The following is a 22,947-nucleotide window of genomic DNA, read 5'->3' as shown; positions in this document are numbered from 1 at the left end:
GCTGTGCTGCGTTTTGAATGCGGGCAAAAAAAATAAAAAATCATAAAAAAATGTATGCAGTTTTTTAATCTGCATACCAGCGCTTGTGCTGCATTTTCCAGCAATGGAAAACACACAGCAAGCTTAAACCAATTACATTAATATAATGCAATTTTGTAATGAATGTAATTCAGCTTTGTTGTGTGATTTGCATTTTTCCCCATTGCTGGAAGAAAATAAAAAAAAACTGCACAGCCCCATGGCACCCTGAGGTAACAACTTGTGCAAAGACTGCTGGCAAGTGTAGTTCATTAGTGAGGGAATAAAGGTGCATTCACACGTGGCAGAAAATTCTGTGACTGAAAATCTGTTCCATTCATTTGAATGGGGCAACAAGCACATGGATTTCTGCAAGCTCAATTCAGGTGAATGGAACTGATTTTCAGTTTCTGACATCTCTGCCACAAAATCTGCTGCGTGTGAAGGCACCCTAAGGCCCCTTTCACACGAGCGAGTATTCCGCGCAGATGCGATGCGGGAGGTGAACGCATTGCATCCGCACTGAATACCGACCCATTCATTTCTATGGGGCTGTGCACACGAGCGGTGATTTTCACGCATCACTTTTGCGTTGCGTGAAAATCACAGCATGCTCCTCTTTGTGCGTTTTTCACGTAACGCAGGCCCCATAGAAATGAATGGGGTTGCGTGAAAATCGCAAACATCCGCAAGCAAGTGCGGATGCGGTGCGATTTTCACGCACGGTTGCTAGGAGACGATCGGGATGGAGACCCGATCATTATTATTTTCCCTTATAACATGGTTATAAGGGAAAATAATAGCATTCTGAATACAGAATGCAAAGTAAAATAGCACTGGAGGGGTTAAAAAAAAATTAAAAATTTTTTAACTCACCTTAATCCACTTGCTCACCATGGTAAAAGATCATGTGACGTACCATGTGATGACCGGAGTGACCTCATCTCAGATCCTTGAACTATAGTTAATGCTCACCACAGGTCTTTCATCAAAGGAGACACAAGGAGATGCCGGGCTACGCGAGCAAGTGGATTAAGGTGAGTTAAATTTTTTTTTATATTTTTTTAACCCCTCCAGTGCTATTTTACTTTGCATTCTGTATTCAGAATGCTATTATTTTCCCTTATAACCATGTTATAAGGGAAAATAATACTATTTACAGAACACCGATCCCGTTCGGGTTTGGGTACCAAACACGCACGATTTTTCTCACGCGAGTGCAAAACGCATTACAATGTTTTGCACTCGCGCGGAAAAATCGCGGATGTTCCCGCAACGCACCCGCACATTTTTCCGCAACGCCCGTGTGAAAGAGGCCTAAGAATCTAGTATCTAATTTAGTAGCTGGCAGCTTGAGACTTAGAGGTTGTCTCACTTCAGCATCTATCAGGTAGACAAAGCTCATACAAGGCACTTCCTAATGTATTGTACTTGTCTATATTGCCTTCTTTGCTGTCTGGATTAATTTTTCCATTGCATTATACCTTGCTTGTCTCCAGGGGTTATGGCCACCACTGCTGCGCAGATATGAGGTGCCTGCTGCTCATGGTTGTCTATGAGCACTCCCATGGTCCCAGCCACCAGAAAGGGCAGCACTTTTTTCTATGGTGTACAAGCACAGCCACTGCTGCTGGATATGAACAGTGTATAATGTAATGGGAAAATGACTCAAGCCATCTCATTATCCACAGCTTCTTTCAGGAGGTACAGCCACTGCTGCAGGGCAGATACGATGTGCACTCCCACAGTCCCAGCCACCAGAAAGGCCAGTGCTTTTTCCTATAGTCTACAAGCACGGCCACTGCTGCTGGATTGTAGGGTGTTCATATCCCCTGAATACGAGCAGTGTATAATGTGATGGGAAAATGAATCAAGCCAGCAAAGGAAGCAATATGGACAATTACAATACATTAGTAAGTGCCTTGTATTCACTTTGTCTACATGTTAAAGGCAGTTTACTGAAGTGAGACAGCCCCTTTAAGTATTTTATTTGCCAGCACTTACTGTAATTTTCCAACATAAGAGTCTTTATAATGTGCGACCAGTTTCATTATTTGCTTGTGCCTACACATGTGACAGTCTTTCTTGTCCGTGCTGCTAATCCTTTAGATTCCATTTTATTTACCCACTTTGTCATTTTTCAGGGTCAGCCTGTGGGGGACTGTGACTTTAACATTCGTCTCGCTTGCATTGAGAAGGAAATCATTTTTCCCAGACATGAAAAAATGAAGACCGGACATATCGATAAAGCGCAGGAACCTTTTAGTGTTCGGAATAAGCCATTTTTTGACATCCACACAGCAAGAAAGGTATGTGTATTAACTGAAATGGAAAAAATGACCTTTTTTATGTCCATGTCTAGGATGTGTAAATGTGTGTATGGAGTTGCCTTGCAGCTGGACATACATGCAAATTACTCCTGAAGCTCCACTCATGTGAATGGTAAAATATCATTCGTTCTACTGTAAGGTTCAGCGGTCAGACTGTTGGAACATGGCTGGACAGACAGCTCAGCACAGGATCTTTGTCTCAGGAATGTCCAGTGGTGATTATCCAGATTTTTAAAGGATTATTCTTGAATATGAAGGGCTGTGTGAGCCTGTGCATGCTGTGAGGCCAATTGCTTGATATTACTGCAGTTATCTCCGTGTGTAGCTAGGATCAATCAAAAGGACTATCTTTCATAACCATTTTTTCTTTGATTCCACAATCTGCTTCAAAATGTAAAATTTGTGCCATGTGCCCATTCACCTCTTTAAAGAGAACCTGTCATCAACTTTAAGCTGACCTCACTAAGGGCAGCATAGAATAGTGACAGAAATGCTGATGTCAGCGATGTGTCACTCATGAGCTAAAAGTAAGTGGTTGCTGAGAACCAGCATCATAATCATTGAAGCACAGGCCTTGAAAAGAGTCAAACCTACCTGAGAAGAGTCCTGGTCATTCCTGATCTCCTGCTCTCTCTCCCATCTGCTGATGATTGGCAGTTCTCTCCTAGAGAGAAAGGGAGAAAACTAGGTAGAAGACGGTCAGTCATCAGCAGGTGGGCAGGAGAGCAGGACTTTATGAGTAACCAGGATTCTTCTCAGGTGGTCAGGACTCTTTTCCAGGCCCAGTCTGCAATGATTGTGATGTTGGTTCTCGGCAACCACTTACTTTTAACTTATAAATGACAGACTGCTGAAATCAACTCTCCTGTCTACTTTATACTGCTGTTAGTATGGGCAGCATGAAGTTGATGACAGGTTCCCTTTAATGTTGTTTCCATTGTATAGTATGCGAATACCAGATAATCGCCACAGATACTTAATTCAGACTGAAAACATATCAAACATTGCAAATACCATTAAAGAATGGCTCTCCTTATCCACAGGGCACTGAGTTCAGCAATGCCGTTCACTGAGGGGCTATGCTGTTGTGGGCAATAAAACAAATCTGTCACCTACTTCATGTTGCCATCTCCAAGAGTGGAATGGAGTAGCTTCAGGCACACTCATTTTATTAGTATGTAGCTATTGTGTAGTTTACCTTTTAAGGGGTTGTGCAACTTTGGGGTGGGGTCAGAATTCCACCTCTTGAGTATACTTGCAGAGGGACGCATACTTGCGTGCTTCCCAACACTGGCACTCCGCTCCTTCTTCTGACCTTGGCTGCTCTGCTGCGCTCCCAGGATGTAAATTATCATTTTAACGCTTCTGCAGCCAATCGCCGGCTGCAAAGGTAACCTGCTCCCCTTGCATCATGTCAAATGTTCACATGACACAAGGGAAGCGGGTCACCGTTGCACCCACCGATTGGCTGCAGAATCGTTAAAATTGAAGTTTACATCCTGGAAGTGCAGTGGAGCAGCTGAGGACAGGGGAAGAGGAGACGGGAGGCAGCGCTGGGAAGCAGGTAAGTATGCTTCCCTTAGTAGGTCTGCCGAAGAGAGGGGTTGGCCAAAAACCATGCCAAAGGAGCACCACCCCATACACATGCGATAGCTGTTAGTCGAACAATTGTTTGCCTCTCGACTCCCCCATACATTGAAGCATTTGGCTTGGCTGAACGTGTATTCAGTGGGGAGAAAGCCTCTGCCAGACACATCTGGTGGTGACTTATCTCCAGGGAAACCAAAATAATCTCATCTGCTGAAAGCTGAAGGCTTTCTTCCTGTTCTAATGAACTATACGTTTAGCGCAACCTGACCATATTCATCGTTGATGACCTCTTTAATATGAGCCTCCAGCCACACGCACCTTGATACGTTTTCTTGTGATTCCTTAGACCAGATTGTCCAGCATTCAGTGGAATGATTCTGGATTGCTGGTACTGTCTCACAGAGATCACACCTGCCTGACAATTATTCTTTGCTGTTCTTTGGCTGTAGACAATTTTTATATTGCATTTGATTGGTTGCTCAACGTTTACTTCCTTTTATTAGAGTAGGGAACCAAAGAGTAATCTTTTATATATAATGATAGTCTGTTCCACAGAACGTGGTGTCCATAATCAGAAATAGAGTGAAAAAGTGAGCCTGGAAATTATAGATCCTGTGAGTTCAAATTTCACTGTGTGTTAAATGTAAAGGAAAGTTTTCTAGTATTTCCATCCTGGAGTTGACTAAGAAAATAAATGTATAACTCCATATTAGCATGGGTTTATGTCAAACTAATTGCATCAAATCCTGTGAGAAGGTAAGTACTAGACTGAACTAGGATGAGTCAATGGATGTCCTATATCTTGACTTCTTCATAAAAGGTTAGTATATAAAATGAGAATGCTCGGACTGGGAGAAAATGTCTGTATGTGGGTAAGTAACTGGCTCAATGATAGAAAACAGAGGGTGGTTATTAACGGTACACACTCAGAATTGGTCACTGTCACTAGTGGAGAACCTCAGGGGTCAGTATTGGGCCCTACAAAAGAGGACAGCTTAGATACTTGGGCAGAGAAGTCGCAAATGAGGTTTACTACCGATAAATGTAAGTTTATGTACATGAGAATGGGAAATACTTGCCAAAATGTCTTAGAAAATGGAAACCCCTGGGTAAAACTGACATGGGAAAGGACTTTTGGAATGCAGAGAAGATCGGTGGTAGCATCACTGTGTCCTAAGCAGAAAATAGATGCAATAGTCTGTCCAGACAGAACTGTCCTCAGGAAACGGCCAATGAATGTCACCATCATTTTTTAAATCCCTTTATTTAGACATTAAAACCTATTAAAACATTTTGAAACCCTGGACAACCTCTTCATGCCATAAAAAGCCCATGGATTATCAGCATCACTATAACCTTATTTATTCAGTCATAAAGCTTACAGATAAGCCACATTTCTGCCTCTAATGAGGCTTTTCTCAAACCAAGCTTGAGAAAGGCTTCAGTAGAGCCTGAAACATCACTCATCTGTAAGCTTTATGACTGAATAAATAAAGTTATAGTGATGCAGATAATCCATGGGCTTTTTATGGCATGAAGAGGTTGTTCAGGGTTTCAAAATGTTTTTTAACCCCTTGGATAACGGAGATTTTATGATTTTTGAATTTTTATGTTTCTTTCCCATCTTCCTGGAGCCATACATTTTTCCATTCAGGTAGCCATATGAGGGCTTGTTTTTTTGTGGGACAAGTTCTGCTTTTTAATTCCACTATTTAATATGGCATGCAATGTAGCAGAAAAAAAATTCCAGATGGGGTGGAATTGGAAAAAAATCGCCATTCCGCCACTGTTTTACCAGTTTTGTCTCTATGGCATTTCTTATGTGGTAAAACTGACCTGTGCCCTTCATTCTCTGGGTCAGTCCAATTACAATGATACTACATTTATATCGTTTTTCTTGTGATTTAATACTGGAAAAAAAAACAAAAAAAAAAAAACTTTTTTCATTGCCATATTCTGACTCCCATAACTTAGTTATAATTATGTCTACAGAGCTGTGTAGGGGCTCATTTTTTGTGGGCTGATCTGTAGTTTTTATTGATACCGTGGAATGTGTGTGACTTTTTGATCACATTTTATAAAAAAATTTTTAGATAAGTGAAGCAATGAAAAAATTGCAAATCGTGCTTTTTTGCTGTATTTTCCTGTTACACTGTTCACCATATTTAAATTTTAATAGTACGGGCATTTTGGGACATGGTGATGCCCATGATCATTATGTTTTAAATTTTTTATTTTTGAATTCTGGGAAAATAATTTTACTTTTTTTTAGCCCCACCCAGTCCCCCTATGAGGTTACAATATGAAACATTCTGATTTATTTTAGCTTAGACTGTAGTTCAACTACAGTCTAATCTTAATTTGCGCTTATCCTATGGAGGCCTGCCACCTGTAGCTGGGTTTCTTCAGAGAGACCCGCACTTGAGAGAGAAGGAATTGCTCCTCCATTCGGCTTCCTTACCCGGAAGCACATGCTTCTGGTTTTTGTTCAGTACTGGCATGGTCTATGTTTATCAGGATTTTGAAATTGCCTGATTAAGTTGCACTGTGATGCTTTGAGACTAGAGACAAGAGGATGGAAAGCTGCCAGAAGAGAGCGAGGTTAAATACTGTAGTTAGGTGACTAAGGACGGCTGGGGGAGAGGGACTGGAGGAGGTGTGAGGGAATAGGTCACTGCTGCAGGTAGTCAGTTGAGAAGAGCCTGGAGATTTCTTCTTCTGTTATAGGGTCAAATGAGGAGAGAGAACAAGAGGAATTGTTGGAGGGAGGGGTATTGAAGCGGATTGGTGATCTTCAGAGGTCCCATACTAGGGAAAGGTTAGGAGACCATCATTTGTTTTATCCTCTTCAGATATGAGTGCGTCCCAAAAGTGGGATATTTGTGGCATATTCTATCTATGGATAACCCCTGTAACCACTGTATTACGTGTATCCCACAATGGAACCTAAAGGTATGACCTGTCCTGCAAAAAAACTAATCCTATACCTTAGTTGTAAACCTAAAAATGGCCGTTGGACTGTCGAGGGGCATTAAAAAATAAAAATAAAACATTTCCAGGCATCTGAGTTGCGACTGCACCAAAATTCCAGTCAAGGAATGGGTAAAGTGAAAACACATTTGTCACATACGCTATGTCCGTTTTGCCGAGATTGAATTACCTTTACACTTGATCATTTAAACAACAACTGCATTCATCCAGAAAACTAGCAGGACTTGTGCTGCATAGTTAGAAGCCATCTTACAGACTTGATATTATTAGCAGTCTGCTCTTGTCAGACAAATCCGTTTTTAATATTTCTAATTTCACAGATCAGTAGCTCTAGTGTTGAAAGGGAAAAAAGTTTAGAAACTTTAATTGTATGACAGAGAACAAGAGCCGAGACTATAAATCCTCAGTTATCATGCAAAATCAATTTTTTTTGCTCATGTTGACATGACAACTTACCATTTCTAGGTTGATTCGCTCTCATAGAGCCAAGCTAGAAAATTAGCACAGTTCAAGGTTTTAGAACATTGTCAGTGCCATTCTAGTAACAGTCGCCTGCAGATACAGGTCAACCTCCCTGACAGCAGGCAGGGTCAGGAAAGATGGCAGAAAACGTGCTCATATTTCATCACCATAAATGGTGGGACTGACAAGAGATAAGGGACACTAGATCTATCTGTAAGGGAGTTGTACTTGTTTATATACCCTATAATGTTAGAGCATACAGCCATGGTAACAAAGGATAACCTGCTTAGTACTGCTTATATTAGCCTGAGAGGAGAACTCTGTATGACTTGGTGCGACCATTTATGTCTTGTCCCTGGTCCATGACAGCCAGCAGTAGTAATGTCTCTATGGCATGTAACAGCGGAAGGCTGCGATTGGCAACCCTGGTCAGTTGGCGTTGTACCAGTGTGGACAGGACTTCTTCATATAGAAGAGATTGATTGCAAGGAATTTTATTGCTACATGTTCCGAAAACCCCTTAAAGGGTTGTATCACAAAAAATATTCTACAGTTTTCAAACCAGCACCTGGATCAGAAATCTTTTGTAGTGGCATATAATTAAAAAGTTAGCATAACCACAGGGTTATTCATCGGAATGTATCTGTCTAGTGCCACCTGCTCTTTGTTCTTTCTCTGATTTCTTTGACCTGCTCACTGAGATGGCCGCACATGCTCAGTTTCATCCTTCAGCTGCCTCCTGAGCTGTGATAGGGAGAGCTGAGACACGCCCCCTTAGCTGCAGCAGAAATGACACTCCCCTTGAGCTGTCAGCTAGATATAAATCCAGCAGAACAATGAATGGGGAGATCTCTGGATCCATGTGAGGCACAGGGCTGGTTTTAGCTTTGTTACAAAGAGATTGTGTCACGGACGTTCCCGTGACAGGTGGCAGGAGATCAGTGAGACTGGCAACACATGGTTTGATCTGACATGTTTTCTGTTTGGATCAAATGATGTCTGTGTTGTTTCTGGTGCTTGCCACACCTTCTTTCCCCAGGTGTGGCTATTATGGTCATTTAACCTTCTCTATTTATTGTTGTTTCTCCCACTATGCTATGCGGTTTATAGCTTCAGTTTGAGTTGTGGATAGCTAGTGTGTGGATCTCGGGCTGAGTTTCTGGTGCTGCCATAGCCACTTGAAGTTAAGTGTTTTCTTTCCCTTTTGTATTTTGTTTGGGTTATTTTGTGTGTTGCATTTCCCTGTCATTTGTATTAAGGCCTGAGTGAGACTCCTGTTCGTCCTTCCTTTTGGAGGCACTGGTTGTCTCAGTCCAGACATTAGTACCAGGGTCCTATAGGGTGAGTTAGGACATTAGGTATTCCTGTGTATGAACTCGCCTACCTCTGGGGTCTGTTCATACTGGTAGTTAGTCAGGACTTTGATTAGGGTTTTACTAGGAGGTGTCCATCTCCTTTCCCTAGTTTCCAGGCCTTATTCACTCACCCCTTTCCCTCCTATGTTCGGTGTGGTGTTTCCCTCCAGCACCCGAACGTTCTACATGACATCTGATTTTCATTTTTTACATTAGTCATGGGATAACCCCTTTAAAGAGGACCTTTCACTACTGTACAAACTAAAAACTAACTATATCAGTGGGCAGAGCGGCGCCCAGGGGTCCCCCTGCACTTACTAGTATGTCTGGGCGCCGCTCCGTTTGCCCGGTATAGGCTCCGGTGTCTGCGCTCCCTCTGCTGTACTGGAGTGATTTTTTGTATGAGGCGTGTCCCTTGCAGCGCTGGCCAATCGCAGCGCACAGCTATAGCCTGGCTATGAGCTGTGCGCTGCGATTGGCCAGCGCTGCAGCAAGGGACACGCCTCATACAAAAAATCAGTCAGAGGGAGCGCAGACACCGGAGCCTATACCGGGCAAACGGAGCGGCGCCCAGACATACTAGTAAGTGCAGGGGGACCCCTGGGCGCCGCTCTGCCCACTGATATAGTTAGTTTTTAATTTGTACAGTAGTGAAAGGTCCTCTTTAAGAATATATTCACAGGTACAGCAGTGGTTGAGTTGCAGTTTAAACAAAATCGATATAGCACACACATCCTGCTTGTGCTGTCTGTACAGAAATGCTGGAAGTAGATGTGTGGCTGTAAAGTCCACGCCCCCCAAAGGAGTAAAAAAAAAAAGCAAATTTAGTTTTTATTTTGTTTATCTTTCTAAATGTGATTCATTAAAAAGAATCTCTTTGAAATATTTTAAAAGCGGTCAGCACAGAATGTTGGACCTAAAATGCTGTGGTGAACGTTCACTCAAAGGAAAAACTGTCTAACATAGGCCACTTTCACATCAGCATTTTCCTTTCTGCAAAACGCTTCAGTTATCTCCCCATTCATTGTCAATGTGGACAAGACTGAACGAACTTGAACGGAATTCATCAGAATGCACTCCCTTCAGTTTCTTTGCAAGCAGTGTCTTTGTGTGTGTCATGGAATACTGAGCAAGACGGATCCGTCATGAAGCACAATGTAAGGCCTCATGCACACAAAAGTATTTTCTTTCCGTGTCCGTTCCATTTTTTTTTTTAGGACTGTATATGGAACCATTCATTTTCATGGGTCTGCACAAACAAACGGAAGTTACTCCGTGTGCATTCTGTTTCCGTATGTCTGTATTTCCGTTCCGCAAAAAAATAGAAGATGTCCTATTATTGTCCGCATTACGGACAAGGATAGGACTGTTCTATTAGGGGCCAGCTGCTCCATTTCGCAAAATACGGAATGCACACGGACGTCATCTGTATTTTTTGCCGACCGCAAAATACATACGGTTGTGTTCATGAGCCCTAAGTCTATGGAGACGGATCCGTTTTTTCCGACACAAAAAAATAAAATAAAACTAACAAGATGGATCCGTCACTAAAACCATTTAAGTCAAGATCTGTCTTGTTCGTTTTGGAAATATTACTGATGTATTTTTACAGATCCAGCAAAAACGCAGATGTGAAAGTAGCCATACCTAGCCAATATGTTTTGCTGCGTGTGCTACCTTGATAAATTTGACACCAGTTTGCGATCTTTTGGCTAACTCTTAATTGCAGGCATCCAACCACACTACTGACAAATATCCCAATTTGTACTATGAATTAAAAAAAATGGTGGAGTTTATTATATGGTCCTTCACTGCAGTTTTAGTTCCACACAACAAGAAAAAGCAGGAACTCCCTTTGTTGCGTGCCTAAACCATACAATATTCGGTAGTCACTTACTTGCTACCATTTAAATAGATAGTAACATGGTTATAGATGTACTAATCAAGTAGGGCATGTTCACTGTCAGATACAACTTTTTGTACAGTTGCCAAAACTATCTAGGGATTTGAAAGATTTTTTTTTTTTTTTATATTTTTTTACTGGAATTTTAGTGTGTAAAAAGCTGTGCCTGCTTCTCTATTGACTGCACAGGTGTTTCATGAGAATCCGTACAAATATCTGTGCGATGCTGAGTACTGGAGTGTGAAATGACAGCTGTTTTCCTAATAATTGTGATTTCTAGCATTAAACCTTTCTATCTGAGCATTTTATTTATTATAGCAAGGTACAAAGAGAACATAGTACCATCCAGTCAGGTACATCTACACGTTGGGGACACATCCATAATGTCAAATTCTCACTTTTCAGCTCTGCTCAAAACTCTGACTAGACTATTCTTTCTCAGTGCTTTCTAATTTTGTTTTTGTATTAGCGTGGTTAAATAGACTATTTTTTCTCAGTGCTTTCTAGATTATTATTATTTTACTATTTGGCTCACTAAACTATTTTTTAGTGCTTTAAAAATTAATTTTTTATATACCGTAAGTGTTTGGTGTTGACTTAAATTCCTTATGGGTGCTGCCCTTTAAAAAACTCTCCTGGCAGCTCACATAGATTTGACATATACAGTGGGCACTCAAGTTACAATATTAAAGGGGTTCTCCAGGCTTTTGTTAAAATCCTTCTTCTAGCCCATGGAAGCAAGATCATCATAGCACTACTTACCCCTCCGTCGCACCATCCATTCCGCCATCTCTGCTGCGCTCACATGACCACTTATATTGGCTGTGGGCTCTTCTGCTGAGGTCCCAACCTCATGTGCTTCTGCTCAGCTCCTTAATGTATATTGGTGGCATGACAGAGGGATAGCTACTGATGAAACGATTGTGCCTCCACAGGTTGGAAGACAGAGGGATTTTAGCAAAAGCCCGGAGAGCCCCTTTAATAAATCAAAAATATGATCCAAAATTATCCAAAATAAAATTTAGATTAGATTTAGGGTATGGACGCACCTTGGGGCAAGATTTGTCATGATGTAAGGATAGCCAGCAATTGGCTGCAGCCATGTCACACTGGATGATTACCACTAGGGAGCACAGCGGAGTAGCCCAGGCCTGGAAGAGGAGGAGTAGGGAACCAGTACTGGGAAACGGATAAGTAAGCTTCCCTTCACAGGTCTGGCAAAGAGGGGGGATTTGCAGACCCTGCTCCCCCCAAACTTGCAAAATCCCATTAAACAGGTTGTCCCATCAGAGATAATACCTTTAGGAATGCCAGGCACAGGATGATCAGCTGCTTGCTCTCGGTCCTGCTCCTGGCACCTCTGTCAAACAGCTGTTTTTGCTGGGAAAAGTCAGAAGCACCCAGGCATGCAGGAAAAATGTCGTTTTGTATGGGGGCCATTCAAATGGACATGGTTGATTTGAATCTGCCAGAACAGGAGACGCTCCTTAGTGGAGAACCCACCTCTATGATGTCGATAAATGCCCAAACTGTGCAAACAGACATGGCTTGTCTTCATGAGAAACTCCGTTAACTTTTTCCTGGTTGCTCCTCTTTCCCCAGATTATAGCTGCTATTTCTGTAGAAATAAATGGTAATAGTTATTATTTACAACTGTTGTTCTCTCTTTATCTGTCATGCTAGATATATCTTTGTCACGTACAGCTTTAGCATGACATTTTACCGACTGCAGCAAAGCTGTGGAAGACAAAGTGAAGCCAGTGCATAATTTGTCACTATCCAGAATGTGTTTTTTTTATTTTAGTTTTTTATTCGCAAATAAAAAATTTCTATCTTGGTACCTCAATTCCTCAACACTTTTAAAGGGATATATCTCAGGAACAACCATAGAGATGAATGGACTGGCAGTGCACATGCTCAACCTGCTGCTCTGTTCATTTCACGGAGCCCAGCGGGGGTGCCGTGTCCTTGTTTTCATGATTGGTGGGGGTCCCAGCGGTATAACCCCCATCGTGGTAAGTTATCCCCTATCCTGTGCATAGCTGATAACTTGCTACAGAGTACGCCAACATCTTTATTTGCTATCAGTGAATAGATGCATTGTTGCTTGAATTCAGTAAATGAAAACGCTACAGACCTAGTCCTGCTCACAGGAAACTGTGGGGGCGATCAAAACTGGCATGCCCGTACGCCATTCTTGATCTCGCTGCACTGGAGTAAGATGTGCCTAATTTATTAAGAGGCAAATGCCTCTTAGGCCTCTTTCCCACGGGCGTGTGCGCCCCGTTGCCGTATTGCGGATCCGCAATACACGGGTGCCGTTCCATGGGCATTCCGCATCACAGATGCGGACCTATTCACTTCAATGGGTCCACAAATCCGGAGATGCGGAATGGTGCGGAACGGAACCACGGAACGGAACCCTATGGAAGCACTACAGAGTGCTTCAGTGGGGTTTCGTCCCGTACTTCCGTTCCGCAAAAAGATAGAACATGTTCTATCTTTTTGCGGAACGGCCGGATCGCGGACCCATTCAAGTGAATGGGTCCACGATCCACTGCGGCTGCCCCACGACTGTGTTCATGCATTGCGGGCCGCAGCCCGACTACGGGGCGCACACGTCCGTGGGAAAGAGGCCTTAGGGTACTTTCACACTTGCGACAGAGGATTCCAGCAGGCAGTTCCGGATCCGGCAATCCGGACGCAAACTGATGCATTTGTGAGACGGATCCGGATGCGGATCCGTCTGACAAATGCATTGCAATACCGGATCCGTCTTTCTGAAAAAAAAATGATCCAGTATTTTTTTTCTTTTCATTTTTAAAGGTCTGCGCATGTGCAGATCGGGAAACTGGATCCGGTTTTCTGGAACACTTAGTACCGGATCCAGCATTAATACATTTTAATGGCATTCCGGCAAGTGTTCAGGATTTTTGGCCGGAGAGAAAACTGCAGCTTGCTGCGGTATTTTCTCCGGCCAATAAACGTAAGAGGGACTGAACTGAAGACATCCTGATGCATCCTGAACAGATTGCTCTCCATTCAGAATGCATTAGGATAACACTGATCAGTTTTTTTTCTGGTATTGAGCCCCTAGGATGGATTTCAATACCGGAAAAGAAAAATGCTAGTGTGAAAGTACCCTTAATTAGTCGCATCCCTGCCTCTCGGTGCGCCAGAAACACAAGTCTGCACCAGCCAGGTTAAAAAAAAATCCAAGATAAAAAATACACCCTTTTCCACTGAAAAAATACTTTTCAGTGGAAAAAAGTTTCAAAATAAAACCGCTAAGACATATTTGGTATCGCCATGTCAATAACAATGCACACGTTACAATTATCATGTAAATTAGCCTGCAAAAAAAAAGCAATGCCAGAATTGATGTTTTTTGCTTATTTGCCACCAAAAAGATAGAATACAAAGCAATCAAAAAATTTTATGTACCTCATAATGATACCAATGAAAAGTACAAGTTGTTCCCCAAAAATCAAACCCTCACACAGCTCTGTAGACAGCTATGATGCAAAAAGATGTTTGCAATTCCATGTGTTTTGTTTCCCAACATTCACAATTTCTCTCCTCTATTTTCCAATTGCCTGTCACTCTCGGCCATCACTGAAAGTTAAATGTTGCTCACAATATCCGGTATATGGTACGTCAGGTATGGAAAAAACAAGGGCTCAAAGACAAACAGAATATCATACACCAATAATCATGAATCACGATAGCTGCTATACAAAGCCATAACTATCCTCAGTCTCTAGGGGTATGCAGTATAAAATTAGGCCTCATGCAAATGGCCATGTTCAAAGGAACGGGTCTGTGTGCAGTCCATGAAATAAAAACTATAGCACGCTGAAGAAAAACATGGTTGGGGGCTTTAAATGCATGTACAAAGAATAACAAACAGGTGGAAACTTATTATCCCCTTTTGTGCTCGAAAGTTGCAAAGTGTGGAGCACACTGCACCGGCGCAAAGTTCTGCGATTTTTGGAGGATTTTAGACACCGCAGGTAGCTTGTCACATTTATTATAATATACACCAGGAAACTGGTGTAGATTTCCGCTTTGGCGTATGGACCTGCACAGATGCACAGCAAATATTAAGAGGCGTAGGACTCTTAATAACTGCCGCATAAGATGCCAATGGGCATGTAAAACAGTGATCTTGATCAATGTCACTGATGACGCTCATAAGAAATAGCCACCAGCTGAATCCATAGACATAAGAACCAAAAAGTTTACATACATACATACAAAGAAACACTCTAAACCAGGAATGCTCAACCTGCGGCCCTCCAGCTGTTGCAATACTACAACTCCCAGCATGCCCTAATAATGGTAGGCTATCCAGGCATGCTGGAAGTTCTAGTTTTGCAACAGCTGGAGGGCCGCAGGTTGGGCATGCCTGCTCTAAACCAAACGCAGAACAAATATGGATGCACTCATGTTCACACTTGTGTTTTCACAGAGTACTTTCAGATGCTTGTGCACGCCCTCGCCACACGGATGCACAGATTTATGCATACTTACCATAGTCACACATATAGGACACTCGATAAATACATTAAACATAATTACATACAATACACACAGCAGCTCCCCAGCCTAAAACGTATAGCCCAAAAGATATTTTGGTCACCAAACTAAGCTTGTCACTTCTAACCCTTTCAGTTACGTGTACATTGATAATTTGTCCTAGGTTTACTAATGTGTCTGCTCCTAAAATCTGGCAATAGACTTGCTTGGAAAGGGAGTGGGGCTTACTGGAAATGGGCAGAGACTAAGATACACCAGTCAGCTGACTGTAAGCGCTACAGCGTTCTGCCTGCATTGCAGCCGCTACAGCCATAGGTCAATTATGTCATGAAAAGTGTTAGATGGTGGGCATTTGGGCCCCAGGCGGCCACTCAAACTGCCCATATTGTAATCCGCCATTGGCTCATTGTATTTGGCAGCTATCAATATTCTCTTTTTATGTGCTTGCTAAGGTTTTCCTTGTTAACCATTAAAAATAAAACCCAGAATAAGAATTGCTTTGCTATCCTTTAGCTGCTTCTAATAACGTGCTGCAGAGAGCTTTCTGGTCGCCTGATATGCTGGGGATATAGTGCTTTTTATGTAATATCTTTCTTTTTGACCTGAACAGTCTCCTCTGAATGAGGACGACTCGGTCAGACTTCCCTATCATTTAGTGGAAGAATAGAACTGCAGACATTTAGTACTCTGAGTGAACAAGGCCTGATATCCAGAATCTGAAAGAGGGAAAAGACTGTGAGCTCAACCTAAGCATCTTTAGTATTGCACTATGTTAAAGAAGAACGCCTGCAAAAATGTTATTTTCTGGCCAGCTAGAAAGTACATGTTGTAATATGTAGTGAATGTAATCTTCTTACCGATGCCTGTGTCATCCCCTCCCTTCTGATCCTCAGCTGTGTCATGTGACTAGCAATCAGACTTTCCTAATAAACACAGCTTCTCATGTGTGGACAGGAAGTCAGTTTCTCTATGTATTCCTATGGGAGCCTCAATGACTTCCTGTCCTGTGGTCAGTTGAAGTCCAGAGAGTTGGTGACATGACACAGCTGAGAATTAGAAGGGAGGGCATAACTCACAAATAAAGTGTATAAGAAGTTACAGCCAGCTCACCTCTGTGTCCTGGGATCATGAATAAGAACACGACTGTTCGAAACGCGTAGATCTTGGATCTTGGGAACCGGAGGGTGCCAGTTATATGACTGCTGTACATGCCTGAATATTGGTGTCAATAAAGACCGGGATTTCACTTCATCCATTGCGGTGCTGGAGCATTTTTTCATTTCTTCTACTCACAAATAAAGTCACTGGTAAGAAGATTACCTTCACTACAGTTTACATCAGGGAGCTTTCTAACAGGTCAGAGAATACATCTTTTTCATGGGAGTGGTACTTTAATATTACAAGAAACATTTCACCATGAAAGTGCTACCCAATGTACCGCTGTATAGAGCAGGAGGAACTGAGCAGGTTGATATGTATAGTTCTATTGGACACTATTCAGTCTATATTCTATTCAGTTAAACCTCTGCTCATTCCGGCAGCCTTCCCTGTATGAGCATGTCCATCACTGATTAAAACCACCCACTGAACTTAAGCTTATGCTAGTGTTACACAAGCAGATCAGGCAGACGATTGTTGGGAAGGAATTGTTGTTTCCCAGCAATCGCCTGCTCGTTAGTAAAGGAGAACGCTGCATTTACATGCAGTATACTGTCCTCATACACATTAGCAAGGTGTGTAATCTGACATGTAGCTAAACCCCCTGTCTTCTTAAGAAAAAGGCTGTGCAGCTGTAACCTTCTTTTTTATTGATAGTAGATTGTGACAGGAAAGGTGAAACTACAGAATAAAAACAGTAGTATTTAACCCCTTAAGGACCGGGCTCATTTTCACCTTAAGGACCAGGCCATTTTTTGGAAATCTGACCAGTGTCACTTTAAGTGCTAATAACTTTAAAACGCTTTGACTTATCCAGGCCGTTCTGAGATTGTTTTTTCGTCACATATTGTACTTCATGACACTGGTAAAATGAAGTCAAAAAAATACCTAATTTACCAAAAATTTTGAAAAATTTGCAAATTTCAAAGTTTCAGTTTCTCTACTTCTGTAATACATAGTAATACCCCAAAAAATTGTGATGACTTTACATTCCCCATATGTCTACTTCATGTTTGAATTGTTTTGGGAATGATATTTTATTTTTTGGGGATGTTATAAGGCTTAGAAGTTTAGAAGCAAATCTTGAAATTTTTCAGAAATTTACAAAAACTCAATTTTTAGGGACCAGTTCAGGTCTGAAGTCGATTTGCGAGGCTTACATAATAGAAACCACCCAAAAATGACCCCATCTAAGAAACTACACCCCTCAAGGTATTCAAAACTGATTTTGCATACATTATTAACCCTTTAGGTGTTGCACAAGAGTTATTGGCAAATGGGGAGGAAATTTGAGAATTTAATTTTTTTGTCAGATTTTTCATTTTAACACATTTTTTCCACTAACAAAGCAAGGGTTAACAGCCAAACAAGATTGTATCTTTATTGCCCTGACTCTGCCGTTTACAGAAACACCCCATATGTGGCCGTAAACTACTGTACGGGCACACAGTAGGGCGTAGAGTGAAAGGTGCGCCGTTTTGTTTTTGGAGGGCTGATTTTTATGGACTGGTTTTTTGACACCATGTCCCATTTGAAGCCCCCTGATGCACCCCTAGAGGAGAAACTCCCTAAAAGTGACCCCATCTAAGAAACTACACCCCTCAAGGTATTCAAAACTGATTTTACATACGTCGTTAACCCTTTAGGTGTTGCACAAGAGTTATTGGCAAATGGGGATAAAATTTGAGAATTTCATTTTTTTGCCTAATTTTCAATTTTAACCCATTTTTTCCACTAACAAAGCAAGGGTTAACAGCCAAACAAGACTGTATCTTTATTGCCCTGACTCTGCTGTTTACATAAACACCCCATATGTGGCCGTAAACTACTGTACGGCCACACAGCGGGGCGCAGAGTGAAAGGTGCGCCGTTTGGTTTTTGGAAGGCTGATTTTGCTGGACTGTTTTTTTGACACCATGTCCCATTTGAAGCCCCCCTGATGCACCCCTAGAGTAGAAACTCCATAAAAGTGACCCCATCTAAGAAACTACACCCCTCAAGGTATTCAAAACTGATTTTACAAACGTTGTTAACCCTTTAGGTGTTGCACAAGATTTAATGGAAAATAGAGACACAATTTCAAAATTTCAAATTTTTGGCAGATTTTCCATTTTAATATTTTTTTTCCAGTTACAAAGCAAGGGTTAACAGCCAAACAAAACTCATTATTTATGGCCCTGATTCTGTAGTTTACAGAAACACCCCATATGTGTTCGTAAACCGCTGTACGGGCACACGGCAGGGCGCAGAAGGAAAGGAATGCCATACGGTTTTTGGAAGGCAGGTTTTGCTGGACTGTTTTTTTTGACACCATGTCCCATTTGAAGCCCCCCTGATGCACCCCTAGAGTGGAAACTCCAAAAAAGTGACTCCATTTTAGAAACTACGGGATAGGGTGGCAGTTTTGTTGGTACTAGTTTAGGGTACATATGATTTTTGGTTGCTCTATATTACACTTTTTGTGCAGCAATGTAACAAGAAATAGCTTTTTTGGCACGTTTTTTTTTTTGTTATTTACAACATTCATCTGACAGGTTAGATCATGTGGTAATTTTATAGAGCAGGTTGTCACGGATGCGGCGGTACCTAATATGTATACATTTTTTTTATTTATGTAAGTTTTATACAATAACTTCATTTTTAAAACCAAAAAAATGTTTTAGTGTCTCCATAGTCTAAGAGCGATAGTTTTTTCAGTTTTTGGGCGATTATCTTGAGTAGGGTCTCATTTTTTGCGGGATGAGATGACGGTTTGATTGGCACTATTTTGGGGTGCATATGACTTTTTGATCGCTTGCTATTACACTTTTTGTGACGTAAGATGGCAAAAAATGGCTTTTTTTTACACTGTTTTTATTTTTATTTTTTTACGGTGGTCATCTGAGGGGTTAGGTCATGTGATATTTTTATAGAGCCGGTCGATACGGACGCGGCGATACCTAATATGTATACTTTTTTTTTATTTATGTAAGTTTTACACAATGATTTCATTTTTGAAACAAAAAAAATCATGTTTTAGTGTTTCCATAGTCTAAGAGCCATAGTTTTTTCAGCTTTTGGGCGATTATCTTGAGTAGGGTCTCATTTTTTGCGGGATGAGATGACGGTTTGATTGGTACTATTTTGGCGTACATGCGACTTTTTTGATCACTTTTATTACCTTTTTTGGGAAGTAAGGTGGGCAAAATTTCAATTTTCTCATAGTTTTTATTTTTTTATTTTTATGGCGTTCACCGTGCGGGGAAAGTAACATGACCATTTTATAGATCAGGTCGTTACGGACGCGGCGATACCTAATATGTGTAGTTTATTTTATTTTTTTAATTTTTATTCAGTGATAAATGTTATTTTTTTTTATCTTAACTTTTTTCACTTTTTTTTACATTTTTTTTGACCCAGACCCGCTTGGTTCTTGAAGATCCAGTGGGTCTGATGTCTGTATAATACAGTACAGTACAATATATATTGTTCTGTACTGTATTTTACTTACACTGAACAGATCTATGCTTTCAGCATAGATCTGTTCAGCACCATGGACAGCAGGACGCCTGAGCAGGCGTCCTGTTGCCATGGGAACCCTCCCCGTCTGCTCAGAACTTCGCAGACGGGGAAGGGTAAGCACAGGGCTGAGGGGGGCTCTCTCCCTCTCCATCGGGGGGCTGCAAAGGCACAGCAGCCCCCCGATGGAGAGGGAGGGAGCTCCCTGACCGATGACAGTTAACTTTTTCCATACAGCGGTCCGTACGGACCGCGGTATGGAAAGGGTTAAACGGCTGACATCTGCACAGATGTCAGCCGTTTATACCAGGGTGCCAGCAATGTGCTGGCACCCTGGTATACCCACTAGAAGCCAACGATCATTCATGGGGAGGCGGGCGGGGGATCGCGATCCCGCCTGCCGCAACGCCCCCACCGCATGCGACACCCCCCCCCCCCCGCACCACCCGCCGGCATCAAATCATGCAGGGGTGCAGGGGGGGGGGGGAAATATAGATTTTAGCCACTCTAAAGTTTCTGATCGCCGCGGTCAGGGACCGCGGGGATCAGAAACTGCAAAAAGCGCAGCAAACCGCAGGTCTGAATTGACCTGCGGTTTGCTGCGATCGCCGACACGGGGGGGTCACATGACCCCCCCTGGCGTTGTCACAGGATGCCGGCTGAAGGATTTCAGCCGAAATCCCGTTCCGTTTAACCCCTCGGGCGCCGGAATACAGATTTTAAGTCAGGACGTACCGGTACGTCCTGTGTCCTTAAGGACTCGGGAAATAGGGCGTACCGGTACGTCCTATGTCCTTAAGTGGTTAAGAACACAGATATCAATAATGTATTGTATAGGATACAGAATAATCTGCTATACATACCGTACATGAGGTAATAATGCAATGACAATGGGCTATCAAATGCAACAAACATATAATAAACTGCAGTATTATGACACATAGTGCCCTTATCGACTATGCTTTAAAGAGGCTGTATAACAGATCATGAGCAGAAAAACAAGTGAGTGGGGCTCCTCAGACAGAGATAAGATGGCTGCTGCTTCAGACAAGCACAAGACCACCAAGAAACAGGAACTACCCACAATGCATAGGAAATTCAGGCTAGACGAAATACACAAACCCATCAATAGATGGTGCTGTTACCATACAATATAATACAGATGGAATACAACACAGGTAATAGCAATGTCTAAACTGGTAAACACACAGAAATAACTGGATTTGCATCGGAGGACAGAACATGCAGCGTTCTCCTCTACTGTATGAAGAGGAGCGATCACTAATGCCATTGTTCACTCCCATGCTGAATCATTGTTTGCTGTCAGCAGATCGTGATTACACAGCACGATCTGCCGCCGGCAAAAGCTGTTTTTTAAGTCAATGGGGGCCCGAACTTTTGGGCACTAAAATGGCTCTAAAATAGTCCTGGAAAGGGCTAGAGGGCTGCAAAAGGCATCAAAATGTGCTTAAGAGCATGGCAACTGTTGTGCAAACAAATGGGATAGGGAAATGACTTAAAATAACATAAAATAACTAAAAATAAAAAATAACAATCTGTATCTAGGAGTAGGAGGTTGAGGAGGCGGTGCATGGGTGGATGTGGCGGTGTAGGTTGACGTGGCGGTGTAGGTGGAAGCGGCGGTGAAGGAGGAATAGGTAGCCAACACTGATTTGTGTTATTTTTTATTTTTAAATTGGGGTATCCCCCAAAATATTGGGACATATAACAAAATAAAACAAAGAATAAGTGCACTTGAGTACAAGAATGGATGGTTGAGGCTGGTATAAATGTCAATTCTGCACAAGGTACGGACAAGTCCTGTGGGATCCATGCCTGGTTCATTTTAATAAACGTAAGCTTGTCCACATTGGCTGCGGCCTGTGATAATGCTCTCTGCTGTGCTAAACACACGTTCACACTATACACTGGCTGCAGGGCAGGTCAGCACCTCCAAGGCTGACAAAGCTTTTCCACATTTTGGCCATGCTAACCCTGCCTTCTCAGGTACTGGCGGTGCCCCAGCTGCGTTGGCGGCCTCTTCCTCCTCCTCTGCCTTCGCCTTCTGCTTCCACTGTGCCCCCGCTGTCAGGTGGGAATGCCATCAGCAGCGTGCTCTTGTAGTCGCGCATCTTTTGATCAGTAACAGATGTTTTCACTAAATATAGTTCCCTGTCAGCAATGCAGAGCAGGGGTTCATTCACGGCAAAAGTGGGATCATGTCACCCAGCAATAGAACAGAGGATTTTGAGAGATTTAGGCCCCTGTCACCCAGGCACAGCAGAGGTTCATTCACGGCAAAAGGGGGATCTTGTCACCCAGCAATAGAACAGAGGATTTTGAGAGATTTAGGCTCCTGTCACCCAGGCAGAGCAGGGGTTCATTCACGGCAAAAGGGGGTTCATGTCACCCAGCAATAGAACAGAGGATTTTGAGAGATTTAGGCCCCTGTCACCCAGGCACAGCAGGGGTTCATTCACGGCAAAAGGGGGTTCTTGTCACCCAGCAATAGAACAGAGGATTTTGAGAGATTTAGGCCCCTGTCACCCAGGCTCAGCAGGGGTTTTTATATGCCAAAAATGGTAAAATGTCACCCGACAATTGAAAATAAGAATTTTTTCAATTTAGGGCACTAAAATTGGCACTTTTTTTGCATTAAAATGGCTATAAAATTGTCCTTGAAAAGGCTAGAGGGATGTAAAAGGCAGTAAAATGTGCTTAAGAGCATGGCAACTGCTCTGCAAACAAATGTGGATAGGGAAATAACTTTAAATAATTTGTAATTTTTAGTTATTTTATTTTATTAACCTGCAACTCGGAGAAGGAGGTGGATATGGAGTCGGAGGTTGAGGAGGCGGTGAATGTGGTGTTGTAGGTGGAGGCAGCAATGGAGGAGGTAGCCAACAATGTTTCTTTTTTTTTTTTTTTATTGGGGTAGGTAGCCCCCAAAATATTGTGACAAATAAAAAAAATAAAAAAAGAATCATTGCACTTGACTTGAGTACAAGAATGTATGTTTGATGGTGGTATAAATGTCTATTCTGCACAAGGTACAGACAAGTCTTGCGGGATCTAAGCCTGGTTCATTTTAATGAACGTGAGC

General features: G+C 42.3%; 1 protein-coding gene across 1 annotated transcript in view; it reads left to right on the top strand.

The window, feature by feature from the left end:
* The window catches only part of RNGTT (RNA guanylyltransferase and 5'-phosphatase), a 420,910-nt gene that overhangs the window by 158,815 nt on the left and 239,148 nt on the right, over nucleotides 1-22,947 (top strand). The window contains exon 11 of the mRNA XM_040428751.1: nucleotides 2,163-2,327. Within this exon, the coding sequence (XP_040284685.1) occupies nucleotides 2,163-2,327 (165 nt within the window). The remainder of the gene's footprint in view (nucleotides 1-2,162; nucleotides 2,328-22,947) is intronic.

This window comes from Bufo bufo, chromosome 4, assembly GCF_905171765.1.
Source record: "Bufo bufo chromosome 4, aBufBuf1.1, whole genome shotgun sequence".
Taxonomy (NCBI): Eukaryota; Metazoa; Chordata; class Amphibia; order Anura; family Bufonidae; genus Bufo; species Bufo bufo.
This window is presented reverse-complemented; position numbering and strand designations above follow the sequence as displayed.